Genomic DNA, 14,464 nt, shown 5'->3' on the forward strand with positions numbered 1-14,464 from the left:
GTCCCTCCTAGGTTGTCTGTGGCTCCTCTGAGGCAGGTGCTCCACGTCCCAAGACCTACCAGACTAAAAAGATGGTCCTCGACACGTGGGTGCTGACCTCACTATGGTGAAGGATAACCACAGTCATACTCACATGGAGAAAGGCAGGGAGTGGAAACGCAGAATCTCTGTCCAAAGCAATTCTGGAAGCCCAGGGAAGAGTTTTCAGGCCCCACAGCAGTAGTGTACTCCTTGGCAGTATTAGGTTGTGGTAGGGACTTTCTCAGAACAAAGAAGATATACACCCTCAGTATCAATGTGCACCCTCCACAAGCTCAATTCACAATAGCTAAACTATGGAACCAACCTAGGGGCCCTTCAACAGATGAACAGATGAAGAAATTGTGGTGTATATACACATTGGAATTTTCCTCATCCATAAAGAAGAATGAAATTATGGCATTTGCCAGTAAATGGGTGGAACTGGAGAATATTATGCTAAACCAAAATAAGCCAGTCCTGAAGAACCAAAGACTGAACATTGTCTCTGATATGCAGATAATCATTCATAATAAGAGGGGTTGGCTAGGGACAAATAGAAGCACTTAGGATTAGACAGAAGGGGGGAGTATGGGGGTAGGAATGAGTAGAATTAATCATACCCTATATGTATATATGATTGCACTATCTGAGTAACTCTACATCAAAGTCAAAGTGCAGACATCCATCCTAGAGAGTGAAAGAGAAACCATCACTTTCTTTGCACAAGAGGACAGCAGTTTCCCTGCACAGACTGGCCCCAAAGCCTTTAAAATTCCCTACTCTATCAGACAGCGGATTTGTGCTACATTTGGGGTATCAAAGGGGCCCCAGCAAACTTCCAGCTGCCAGCAGTTTGCATCAGAAAAAAAAAAAAATGCTAGCTTTTAAAGCATGCCAAGGTGAGCCACCTAGTTTTAATGGTCGGAGTAGGGGAGGGTTGGTGAGGATATCCTTGACCCACACGAACAGTGCGACATCGTCTAAAGCCAGAACTGGGATTCTCGGACACACAGAAGCAGAGCCATGTGTGGCCCCAGAGGGATGAGGCCGCGTGGCCGGTCGCTGTGTTCACTCCTGCTCCTGTGTTGCAGCAAGACTTTCGTGTGAATTAAAGTTCACCCTTGTGTCTACCAATGGCACCCTGGCCTGGGACGGCACTGTTGCATTTTCTGCATCTGTTCTGCCTTGACCATACGTTAAGCGACCTCTGGCCCCCAGCTCTTCAGCTGTTGTCCCCACCCCAGCACCAGAAACCAGGAGCATGGCCTGGGATCAGCCTAGCCACAGCGGCACAAGATGCAGCACGAGAGCTGGTTGGGAGAGGTGGGCTGTGGGAGGGGAGCAAGCACCACAGGGTCAGTGTGGAGTACCCAGTGAGGGCACACAGCAGCAGTGAGCTGCAAGGGGACCCAGGGTGCTCTCAGGATCACGCTGCTCATGCTGCTGCGTGCTCAGTGCCCCACCTCCTGGGGACCAGAATATGTGCGCTCTGCCAGCCTTCACTTCTCTTGGCGTGGGCCTGTCCTGAATGATAACCTACGGTTCTTTAATATCTGGCCAACCTGGAAACTCGTCAACCTGCACGGCATAATGTCAGGTGCCACGTGTGAGGTGGTGAGCTGGTTAATATACTGGAAAGGGGACCTGTTAGACTCCAGCCCTCTCAGCCCATCCTCTGGTACCAGCCCTTCCTCTGAGGCAGAGGAGTTACAACACTGGGCTTCCTCTTGGTCCAGCACCCTGCCCCACGATGGGGTGCAGAAAACTCCATGCTCCTTCTACTGCAGACAGGAGTATCTTGTCGTGGGGATCTTCCTTGATGACCTTTACATCTCCTGGGATCACAAAACCCACCAACACACCGCAGTGCAGGTGCAGGAGCCCAGCAGACCAGAATGCCAGACTGGATGATTCCACTCTCACCCAACGTCCCAGCAAAGTGAATCGAGCACAGAGCTGCAGCAGTTCCGGGAATGATACTGGCAGCTGCCAGTCTTCTTCCTGAGGTGACAGGAATATGCTGAAATCATATTGCAGGGCAGGCTCACAGCTCCGCCGACACAGGAGTGTGAAATGACCTCTCAGAGCTCAAAAAGAGCACCACTTGGAAAGGAAATAGAGATGATCCCGCCTCTCAGTACAACATGTGCTTTATTTTTTTGCCAGAAAAGAATACAGGAACATACTCAAGATAATTAGAAGAAGATATATGATCCAGGAATCTTCATCTAAAAGAACCAGCCTCCAGGTATGAAAGATACGAACACTTCAAAAAAACAGGCAAGACACTGGGAACATTGCTCCCCTGGCCTTTCCTATGACTGCATCCAAGGACACGCTCCCAGTGGCCACAGCAACCAGGGACATCGGCAATGTAGCTGCCAGGGGCAGGAGCTACTAGTCACTGTGGAAGAGGGACTGCGTAGGGTATAGGGAGACAAGTGCCATGCGGTGTGTGGCCCACACAGCGGACAAAGGCAGCCATCAAGCACCAGCAAACGTAGGACAGTGCACGCTGAGGAACCCCCAGCAGATGCACGTTCAGCTGGCCTTGGTCACTGGCTGGGGGAGCATGCTGTCACTGCCATGTGGGGCTGGCTGTGTGTCAGGCAGTGTGAAGCAGTGAGTAGCCAGGTCACTCCCCATCTGCTGGAAAACCACCATTCTCCTGGTGCAAGTAAGGAAATTTAAATATTCAGAAGCATAAATACAAACTCTGAAGTCCTGATGCACTTAAAAATATCTGCATAGGGGCTGGGATTGTGGCTCAGTGGTAAAGCATTTGCCTCACGTGGGTGAGGTGCCAGGTTTGATCCTCAGCACCACATTAAAAAAAAAACATAAAATAAATAAATAAGGTACATTTATTAAATTCCTGTATAAATTCACAAGGACACCTGCACATACAGAAAGGTTAAAACATATACTAAAAAGGAAGTTCAAAAACAAAATCAAATAAAACCAGGCTTGTGATACAACCACAGAGCTGCTTCTCCTCGGAGATGAGTCAGGTCAAGCTCCCACCTGCAGCTCAGGGAGGGCCTGTCCAAAGTAGAACGCCTCTTCTGGGTTATTCCAGGTCACTGCGATCTGTCAGCTCACACGTTTAAGCCACAAGGATCAGGACCTGATGAGTGCTGGACACCATGTTCCGGGGCGCAGAAGTGACCAAGGAGGGCCAGATCAGAAATCCCTGTAGAGAGCAGGGACCGCTGCTGGAAGGAGGTGAGCATTACCCAGGAAATCAACCCAGTGGCAGGGAAGAAGGACGGACTGGGAAGGTCCTCTGTATGACAGCAGGCTTGGATCTGCACAGGGCCCTGGCCACCACGAGGCAGCTGGAGGGGGGAGGGCCGGGTCTCAGCAGGACCTCAGCAGAAGGGACTGCCTCCTGCCTCCCAGGGCAGTGGGACGGTGTTTCAGTAGCAGACAGGAGAGTGAGAGGAGCCCGGGAGCAGGGGCCATCACCACAGCCAGCACTCTGGAGATGGCCAGGGCGGCCAGGACCCACTGTGGCCAATACCGTTTGTTCCATTCTGCATTGTTTATGGAGGTGGTTTTTTCACTCTCTGTTAAGGAATCATGACACTATGTTGCTTTTTTTTTTCATAATTTTGATTTTCTGCTTTCTGCTTTTGACATATAGCTCAATAAATCAGGAGAGTCTTGCCAGCAAATAAATCTATAGTTGTTCTCATGACAGCAAATTGCATACCATCAATGACATTCAAATACTGAATTTTAATGGCTTGTCAGAAGACGTGAAATGTACTTTAAAAAATTTAATATGTGGGAGAAGTGTGTCTGCCCGTGTAATAGACAAAGTGGTGAAAACGAGCGACCATATTTGTTCCCTGATGTAAACATTTGTGTGGCAGAAGAACATCACACATCTAAGCCCCATGTCCCTTCCTCCTCTGTGTGGAAGGCTCCCTGAAGGCACAGCATGAAGCTGTCCGTCAGAGGCCACCAGTCACAACTCCAAGCAGCAGTCTTGACAGACGGGACAGAGGCCCGTGGCCAGCAGCCTGCTTCCCATGCTATTTCTGGGAAGATTCACTTAGGGAATCTGGAAACCTCCCTACTCAGGGATCCTCCTCACGTCAGGCTGGCCAGGGCAAGGATCCAGCCTGGAGACGTGGAATCCCCAGCACCCTGGAGTGGTGACCATAATCGAGTCGTTATATCAGGGCTGAAGTCTGAAAAGACGGAGAAGATGAATCTTCCAGACAGGCATCTTCCAAGTCTGCTCTTCTTGGAAGTCTCGCTGAACTTGTTTTTCACCTTGTACTGTACTGTCTTTGGAAGAGAAGAGGAAACAGCACCTTATTTAAATAACGCGCAGATGGACTGGCTCTGTGGAGCTGGGCCACAGCACAAGTGGAGAGAGCTGTCTTTGGTGAGGACAGTGCTTACCTCCTTTGGTTTCCCCATGAGCCTCATTCTAACCTGGCTGTAGTGCACATGAGCCTCTCCATGCAGGAGTAAGTAGTTCACTCAGGTGGAACCATGAAAGCCCTCAAGGTTTCTGAGACAAACTCTGTGCTCCGTGGTATAGCTGGGGCCAACATGCAGGCTCAGCATGTGAGCAAGACCAGTTTGTATCACACAACTTCCCAACTAAGGGAAAAAGAAAAACTGGGAGACTTAGGGGAGCAAACCCTGTCCTGGTCCAAGCTGCTCAGCTTCTGTGCTTGGAATATCACCCCGATCTTCCTTGCAGTGCCTTCTGTCATTTGTGCACAATTAAATCCAACATCTTCAGAGAGGAATTTGATGAGAACGTGTCAATGTGCAGCCAGTGGACAGGTGGCTCTGCAGCCGAGGCGGGTGGAGCGGGTGGAGTCACAGGCCAGCACGTCTCCTCTCCAAGTGGCAGAGGACCTAGAGGCTGTGGCTCTTCTCTGGTCCAGTGGGGTCTGTTCTCATGACACCCTGGCTGGGCGTCAGATGAGTAAAGTCAAGGTGCAGCCATGACAACCTGGAGGCAAGGTCAGATCCAGAGACGCTCGCCACAGCACAATTTTAAAGGTAAAACGTGCAGTTATCTTCCCCGAGTGGCTTTTGTCGTCTTCTCAGTCTGCTCCATGGGTCTAGGCCTAGAACTGTTTTTCCTCAGAAGCAGGACTCCAATCGCTTTGCATTTCCATGAGCACTGGAGAAGACATTCACCTGTCCACTCAGGAACTAGAGGTGCCCCCTGAGGACAGAGCCAGGCTATCAGGCTCCAGCACTCATGTCCACAGTCTACAAAGCATTTGAGGATATTCAGCCAAGCCGGCAGTAGGTGGGAGCTTAGGCAGCACATGTATATACCATTCTCCACAAAGAAGATCTGCTTTCCCGAGCAAGATCCGGCAACATGGGAACCAGAAAGGTCCATCTGGGCTCATGGTGAAACCAAAGGGCAGGCATGCCTCAAGAGCTTCCAGTGAAACCACGAATAGATGCTCTGGCCAGGCACGGGTGGTGGCCCTTTCTCACCTCAGAGCACAACTGTCAGCCATGTGAGCACTCGAACCCAATGGGTGACAGTTGAGGAGGCAGTAGAGAGAGCCCAGAGTAGGGGATCATCAAACTATAGCTACTCCCAGAGAAAGGGCTCTGCCCTCAGCTTCCCAGGGGCGGGGCAGGGAGAACAGACAGCATGGCCTTCAGGAGCCTATCTACACGTCATCTATGTCATCAGCGTAGAGACCTACACCTGTGTCTGCATCCTCTTGTGCACCTGCCCCTAAAGTTCACCAAGTTTCCTTGAAAGCATCCCTTTCTCCTGCTGAGGGTAATCTGACTTTCCTGATGGAACCTGAAACTTCTCTGCCTGAGGGGATTGCCCTGCTGACCCACAGGACCCCCTGCCTCACCCTCCCCTGGCTTCCAGACTACACCTGGACTCAAGTCCCTGCAGGCCCAGAGGGTAAGGTGCAAGGCATGGTCCAACAGAGAGCTCAAGTCACATTAGAGGATCATGTGGTTTCACCCATTTGCATCAACAGACACCTGGGTACAAAGTGTGGAACAAATCTTAAGGTCAAAGGGGAATGAGCAGAAGTGGAGTCAGGTCAAATTCATTTCATGGCCCACTAAGTGTAGATCCTCCACTTGGTGTCTCAGGCTGAGGGACTAGATGGCCCTGCCGTGTCCACGGTTGGCTGTCATAGATGTGGATCCAAAAGGGCTCTACATGAAATGAGGCTGAAATCCAGGGCTTCCCTGGCCTCAAAAGCAAGCGTCCAAAGGCAGAGGAAGCCTGGAATGCCAGAGTGGATCTACACAAAGACCTGCTGATGACCTGGGATTGCCCAGGGCACATGTCCCACCACGACTACAGGAAGTGGATTCACAAGGCGGTCCCACCACCCTTGAAAAGCTCTGTAGTAACATTTCTCACCATTCAGAGGTTAGTGTGGGAACTGTTGCTAGCCATCTGGGACCTCAAGGGCACTGGGGACAATGGGATTTGGGGCGGCAATGCCAAGTGGTAGCACTTATGTGCTACAGAAAGGTGGATGGGAGTACCACAAAGCAGTTATTAAAGAGTCTGACTCACAGTGACCTTTAGCATTGTTAGACTGCTCCTGGATATGAAATAGAGGGGCACCCTTCAAATGCCCTGTGGCTCTGTGCAGACATCTACTGAGCAGACACTGACCTGAATCGCCCAGACAGCCAAAGTCCCAGTCAGTTCCTGGCCTTGGCCCATCTCACAGACCCAGAGCCCTATGAACGGAATGGAGGAGCAGGTTCCCTTCCAGCAGGACCCAGCTACACAGCAAGAATGCGCCCTGCTGATCTCCCCAGCTTCCACCAAGGGGACTTGCAGCCCCTTGCCAGGGTGACTGTGCAGGCAAGAGACATCACAAGGCTTTCCACTGCTGGACCCTGGATCTGAACTGATCCTGAGTCCAGGGAACCCAAAACGTCACTGTGGTTAGTTAGAGTAGGACCTCATGGACATGAGGTGACCTGTGAAGTTTTAGCTCAGGTCCATTCATAGGTTCCCAGACCCATTCTGTAGTCACTTCCCTTTCCAGAACGTGTGAGTCAGATCGATGTAGTCAGGAATTCACAGAATCTTCATGGCTCACACAGGAACGATTTAGAGGAAGGAAAGTTCATTTGGGCTCAAGTTTCAGAGATCAGTCCCTGGTGGGTTGCCTCCGTTGCTCTGAGCCGAAGATGAGGTAGCACATGGCAGAAGGGTGTGGTGAAAGGAAGCTTCAAGATAGGGTAGCCAGGAAGCAGAGAGACAGGGAGAAGGGGAATTGGCCACAGGGAAGAGGCACCCCTCCTCCAGCCACAGTCCACCTGCCTACAGTTAAGTCCACTGAAACTAGGTTGCACTGACTATATTATAGCCTTCATAATCCAGCCACCTCACCTCTGAATATCCCTGAGGATTAATGGATCTTGGAGAATGTCAGTGTTACAGCAGACCCAAGCAGATGGCAGTGCCCACTGCAGCTGCTGCACTTGATGCGGTCTCTCTGCTGGAGCAGATTAACACACCCCTGGTACCCTCTACACAGCTACTGGCTCGAGGAAGCTTTCCCTCTACTTGCAGGAAAGACCATCAGAGGCAGCTCGATCTCTCCTGGAAGGGCCAGCAGTAAATATGTCATCACTGCCTACATCAATCCTGACCCTTCAGCCCTCTGTGACTATCTGACCTCAGGGACCTCAACTGCCTTTTCTTCCCACAGGACACCACTGCGGCCCATTACACTGATGAGAAGCGGCTTGGACCTGAGGTCCGGGAAGTAGCATGGACTCCTGTAATGGTAAGATGCTTCATGCCAGAGGATCTCGGTGGCAGATAGGAAAGCCGTCGATGGGTGACTCCAAGCACAGACCTCAGGACTTTGGATAAACACTCCCTTTCTGGCACTGGGCCTTGTTAAAGGCTGAAATGAACCACAGACTATTGTAACAGGGGTGTACTTTATGCTCTGAATATAGTCCTTGCTGCTCTGTCACTGCGTTTTTTTTTAGTTGTAGAATGACACAATACCTTTATTTATTTTTATGTGGTGCTGAGGATCGAACCCAGGGCCTCAAGTGTGCGTGCGAGGCAAGCGTCCTGCCACTGAGCTACAACCCCACCTGCAATTTATTTTTTAAATAAACATGTTTCTTTCTCTTCCTCTTTCCTTGCTCCTCACTGATCTCTTCCACCCTCCCTAATCTCAGGGAAAATAGGATTACCTTCCTTCCCCACCCTAGGCACAGTTATCTGTCACTGAGCACACACCCACCACAGGCATGAATTAATCCAGATTTGGGGGATAGTTCTAGAAGATCTCAGAAATGACTATCTCCTAAAATAACAAGTTGATTATAACTCCAACAGAGAACACATGGAAGGTACCTTTGAATCACCTCTTCAAAAGCCCCCTGTTCCTGAGCAGAATCGTACTCTCTGGAAAAACCTTTTTCCTTTTTCTCAAAGCCATGTCCTGGTTAGTGGATTGGCATCCAGGACAAGGACTGAGCTTTCCGCAACACTAGCACAAAGACTTTACTTGGAACTAACTGAGCCTCACTGAGCATGCTTACAAGACACCTCTCCAAACAGAAGAGGCAGGTAAGAACCAGGGTGCAGCACGCCCTGAAGACACCCACCTGCACAGAAAGGAGGCCAGGTGCCAAGGGCCACAGGGCTGCGCGGCCTCCTCCCTGGCTTATGGGTTGGCATCAGCAGCCACTCCCTGTGGGTCGCAGACTCGGGGGTGGGTTCTGCAGATGTGCAGGCACCACCAGGAGTGGACAGCTGAAATACTGTACTCCTCCCCTCATGGAGAACCCCCAAAGGACAGCAGTGAGGAAAAATCATCTTGGGGGAAGGACCTTGAGCATTAAGCTGGCTGTTCACTCTCCTTAGAGGGAGAAATGGCCTCTCACAATCACACACTGACCCAGGCTGTGGCCAGCTGTTTGGCAGGATGGTCAGGGAGTCAGAAAGAATATGATTGGAAATTGGTGATAAGGATACAGGGAGAAAAGGTCCGTGGACTTCTCTGGATGGGTCCAGATGCACAGGTCTGTGTCTCCCATATGAATGCTCACCACAGGGTGACCTCAGGAGAGGACTTTACCAATCAGAAAGATCAGATGACCCTTTCTGTGGATGCCAGTGGGCCTCTTTCCCCAGCCACCCTGCCGTTTCCCATTGTGCTCATGAACTACGTGGCCATAGTGGCAGGGCTGGAGGTTAGGCTTAGGCTGAGCAACATGAGCCTCACTGAAGCTGACCTGGTTTCACCCACTGCTGCAGGTCCAGTCTGCCAGCATCAGACATATATCATGTGGTTGACTTTGCATCTCATGATTTAAGTTACAGGGTATCGACTCTGAGTCCCAGCATGGTACCACCAGTCAGCAACCCGATGGCAGGTGGATCTCACCGGACCTCTTACGGAAGGGACAGCACCTTTCTGCGGCAGACACCACTCTGCATACAGATCTGCCCTCCCTGCATGCCCTACCTTGCCAAACTGCATCCTTGTGGACCCACAGTGTCCAAAAGGCCAACACACCTTTTGACAAAGAATTCCCAGGAGGTACAGTAGTGGGCCCAGGCCCACAGGATTCTGTGACCTTTCACTGCTCGCAACCATCTGAAAGCTGGCTTTTTGAGGGTGGGTGGCTTCTGAAGATACTTTGGCAGCTCCTGCTAGGTGGCAGCACCCTGCAGGGCTGGGCAGGGTCCTCAGGAGCCTCCAATACGATGGGTACTATTTCCCACGGCCAGGACGTATGGGTCAGAGAGCCAAGGGGGAAATGGGGAGGCCTCCGTCACTTCCGTGCAGTGTGACCCACTAGCTACATTGACCAGGAAGGAGAATCACATCAGAAACGCATAGTGCCTCTAGCACTTCATGTCCAGGACCGAGTCAACGGGAACTGTAAGAGACCAATTCATGCAGCACTACTGACCGCCAGAATGCCCAGCATGGCCTGTGTGCCCCAGGTGGGGAGCCATGACAAGTGGAGACTCCCTGAGGGGAGAGAGGTATGCAGTGGGTAGTGGAAGAAGGGGTGCTAAGGCAGCCCACACTGCCTGCGGAAGCAGGGCTGGACATTCCACATCACTCATGTGATATGAACATGCTCCCAGCTATATTACATGGTTAACTCTGCGTCTCATGATCTACGTCGCAGGGTATCAAGGTATCAAGTAAAAATCAGGGGAGATAGGGTGAACACCACCCAAACACACAACAGAGGCACGATCTTGTCTTCTGGGGAGGGTGGCTGCAGCCCCTCACCATTGAGGTCAAGGCTGCAAGCAGCCCAGCCACCCTGTGTGCTCCAGCTTACCTTAGCCTCCCCGCCCTCCAAAGCCTTCCTGTCCTCGCCGCCTGCTGTGGGGCTTTGAGCTCCAGGCACAAAACAGGAACCCAGAAGCTGGCCAGCTCCCCCGCAGCAGGACGGGGTCCCTAGTATGCACACACAGGGCCTGAGTGGTTCCAGTTCCCTGAATAAATCCCGAAAGTCAGCACCGCAGGGAGAGTGCGTGCCCTGGCCCAAAGACCTGGGCTTAAGGAACTAATGGAAGCCAGTCTGCAGAACTCCAGTGCACCTGTGGAGCATCAAAAGCAGGCCGAGAAGTGTCTCCCGTCCTGCTGACCACAGCTGTCCATGGAGCAGCGGAGCTCCTGGGGAGCAGGTGGCCCTGGAGTAAGTGTGGAGGCATGGTCCAGGCCCCGATGCCAGCTCCTGGCTCCCACCTCCAGGCTGGCTGCCAGGATAGTCAAACCCTGACCCTGAGAGACATGGATTTCACCAGTCACACTCTGGGCTGTGATGCTGCATGTGGCCTCAGACTGGCCCGTGCCCAGGCGAGACTTATTCTTAGTAACAAGTGAGGATAAGGCCAGTCTCATGAGACAGTGCCCCTCAATTCAAAAGTACACACACAAAGCAAAAGTATACATATATGAATCAGGTATGCAGCAAAATTAATTATTTTTAAATTACTGTGATTTTGATAATCATCTTCTTAGCACCCCAGTGAAGTAAACAGAGGAAGGAACACGAATTTCCTACAACAAAATCATAGGACAGAACACCACACGAGGACAGCTGGCCAGGCAGACCCCCTCAGGGCTGAACTCTGGCTGCACACGTCACATCCTAGTGTCCCTCACCCCTGAAATCCCAAGCACACAGGAGCAGGCCAAGTTTCCTGACCCTGAGACCAGTCACCATGGGGCTCCCCCTTCCCTGGTGCAAGCCCTACGGGCCTCTCCTGGATACCAGGACCCTAACTTTGCCCCGACCGGAGGCCCAGGTACTCAGCAAAGCCCCTGCAGAGTGCAGGCCTGGCCGGGCAGGGCCCCGCCTGCCTACCTACCTGTGCGGGAGAGCTTCTGCAAGGTGGCCCTCAGGTGCTGCAGAGCCAGTGGAGATGCGTCATAACGGTAGGTATCCACAGCTGGAATCTTCTGGCACCTCCCGAACAGTCCATCTGCAGGAAGAGGAAGGCAGAGAAGAGGGGGAATTTGAGGGCTCATGTTCAGGAAGTAGACAGGTCCCACACACTGTCCTGAGGCTTTGAAACCCGTTCACACTACGTGAGAACAATTCCAATCCAGAAGCATTTGCAAAGTGAAGATTTGCTTAAATAAAAAAGACCAAATATGCAGACGCTAACACACAAGGGGGTGAAGGTGAGCGTAGAAGTTCACTGGATTAGACAGAGGGAAATGAAGGGAAGGCGGGGGGAGGGAACAGGGAAGACAGTGTAATGAACAGACATCACTTTCCTGTGTTCATGTACGGATGCACGACCAGCGTGACTCACATCACATACACCACCAGAAGGGGATCCTCACTGTGTATGTATAATATGTCAGAATACACTTTACAGTCCTGTACCCTAAAAAGAATTTTAACAAAATAATGACACACACACACACACACACACGTTAATTGAAAGGTAAAAAAGTAAAATGAAATAAAAGTTAAAAACTGAGCATCATGGAGAACGTGAGTGTAAAGTTAGAGAGAACTTGTGAAGCCAGTGCAGTGTGGGCTTCCATCTGCTTCTCACTGGGTGCCCAGCCTCTCCCCCATATCTCTCACTCTTAAATCACATTTTTTTTTTTTTTTTTTACTTTTGAAACTTGCTGCTGACAACCTCGTGACAAAAAGTCAGTCGCCTTCAGGGCCAATTCTGCAGGTGAAAACAGAGCGCCCAGGAAACATAAGTGTTCACTTCAGAGGCCCCAGGATTGGCGGAAGCCCTGCAGAGCACAGAGCGCCTGGCCTGCTCTCCGAGACAGAAGTCGGGGCCCACTGCAGTAGTAAGGGGACGACTGCTGTTAACATCCTTCCAAGCCACACCTTCTAATTAATTTAGGCCCTAATTAGTCTTTATTCCAGCGAACTGTTCACTCTGTGACAAGCTTCCTGGGGTGGGGGGTGTCAAACATCCAAATCACCTTCTATGACTAACAAAGGAGGAATTCAGGGCTCTGCTTCCCACACCAGCAGCCATCTGCAGACCCCAGCCACAGAAGGGAAGGTCCCCTATTGTCCGTGACAGCTTCACTGCAGTATGGCTGAAGAAGGCCATTCAAATGCAACAAGTTGGATCGGTAGGAGCACATTTGCCCACTGCCTCAGTTGCTGGTGTGATACGACATCCGTGCTCTGCACCGACTGCCTTGCGACGGAAAGAAAGCAAACTCAGGAATCACAACACCACATCATCTCCGTGGGACTGTGCAGACGGGAGAATTCCATAAGGGGCCGGCCCAGCAGAACAGGAGCTATGCCAGCTGCCGGTCCTCCCCAGCAGGGACCACCACACTGCCCCGTCCCAGCCCTCACTCAAAGTAAAGCCACCGAGGCTCCCGGGACAACTGCTGTGGGGACAGGGCGCCCCACCCCCTGTCCCAGCACAGCTGTCGTGCTGCGTTGCACACGGCCACGAGCATGCATCCGCACTCCTCCACATGTCAGAGAGAGGAACAGTGCGTGGTGCTGTGTGGTCAGGGCGGGGAAGGAGAGGAAGAAGGGAGGAGGGCGAAAGTAAAGAAGTCTTTGAGCACACCTAGAACTCTCCTCCTCAGGTAGAGCCATGACACGTGGGAACACTGAGCGGGACCCACCCCATCTTCACAAATGAGGAAGGGGGCCCAGGCCAGGGCCCTGAAGAAGGCTCCCTTGCCCACGGTGCCCAGCGCAGCACTCAACACACAGGATCAGCGCAGCTGGCACTCATTCATGCCAAGGAAACACTGCCCTGTGGAGATGAAGTTCTGGGTCAGGGCCGGCAAAGCCTCAGCCAACGGCTGCCTGTGCACTGGCAACCAGAGCCATGTGGGGCTCGGTAGTGCACACTTGACCAGGGTGTCTCGGGGTGTCTAAGCACTCCCGAGCCACGGTAAGGAATCGCTCCCCAAGGAAGCACTTGCAATCCTTCAGGGTTTCATAAGGAAAGTCAGCCAAAGGTGAGTCATATCTATTCTGGAACTTTCTAAACAAGCTATTTCTTTGTCTGAAGTACAAAGGTATCATTCCTTAAACCTGATTTTTTGCACACAATGTTATGAATGTATTCTCAGAATAGTGTTATTAGACTTCCTTGAATTTCCCCTTTGAACATACAGTTAGAATGTTAAACACATGATGTTATTTCTACTTTAAAATTAACTAATTTTGTTTACTAATTTGAAAGTTGAGATTTGATTAATCATTGATTTTCTTTGCCCCTGGACTATATCAGAGACTAAGACCAGAAAAAAAAACTGAAGAAGGGAACCTAAATCTGACAGCGGAGGCTCCTGAGACTCAGAGGGGGAGACGGGGGCCACCGCAGAGGAGCCAGCTTGACAAGCCACCACACCTGTCCAGGCCAGTTTCACCCCTAGAACTGTCCCAAGGACTGGCATGGCCACATCAGGCTCTTGGCACCTGGGTGTTTGATCACTCTCAGGACTGCCTGAAAGGCGATCCTTCAGAATGGTGTCTCAGTGTCCCCAGGGGGCCTCCCACCAACCGAGGACCCCAAGATTGAACCTGGCTGACCTCCCCCAGGCGGCCTCCTGATGGACTGAACACCTTGAGCCCAACTGTGAGACTCTCAGGCTGAGGGTCTGTCTCTCCTTCAAGAACTGGCGCTGTGTGAACTGAGGGTGTCTGAGTTCCACCACTGTACCTAGGCTCACAGTGCAAACATCCCACAAACCATGAAAATCACAGGAGATCAGAAAAGAAAAGGCGGGGGTGGGGGTGTCTCACGAAAATCAAAGGGAGATAAATAGAATAGAGGAAGGGGGAAAGAGAATGGAAGAGAAAGGAGAAATAGAATACTGGGGAATGATATTGGCCAAACTATACTGTTATCTTGTGTGCATGTGCAAATACGTAACAAGTCCCACCATGATGTACAACTGTAATGCACCAATTAAAAATGTGGGAAAAACCAGAATGG

The 14,464-nt window shown here is 51.4% G+C and overlaps 1 protein-coding gene across 3 annotated transcripts in view; it reads right to left on the reverse strand.

Moving 5' to 3' along the window:
• The window catches only part of Ptprn2 (protein tyrosine phosphatase receptor type N2), a 769,678-nt gene that overhangs the window by 576,635 nt on the left and 178,579 nt on the right, over positions 1 to 14,464 (reverse strand). For all 3 annotated transcript variants that reach the window (XM_046427071.2, XM_058574871.1, XM_058575062.1), the window contains exon 3: positions 11,378 to 11,491. In XM_046427071.2, the coding sequence (XP_046283027.1) occupies positions 11,378 to 11,491 (114 nt within the window). The remainder of the gene's footprint in view (positions 1 to 11,377; positions 11,492 to 14,464) is intronic.

The sequence above is a fragment of the Marmota monax genome, unplaced genomic scaffold, assembly GCF_021218885.2.
Source record: "Marmota monax isolate L192 unplaced genomic scaffold, Marmota_monax_Labrador192_F-V1.1 WCK01_AAM20220418_F8-fsc00275, whole genome shotgun sequence".
In the NCBI taxonomy this organism is placed as follows: domain Eukaryota; kingdom Metazoa; phylum Chordata; class Mammalia; order Rodentia; family Sciuridae; genus Marmota; species Marmota monax.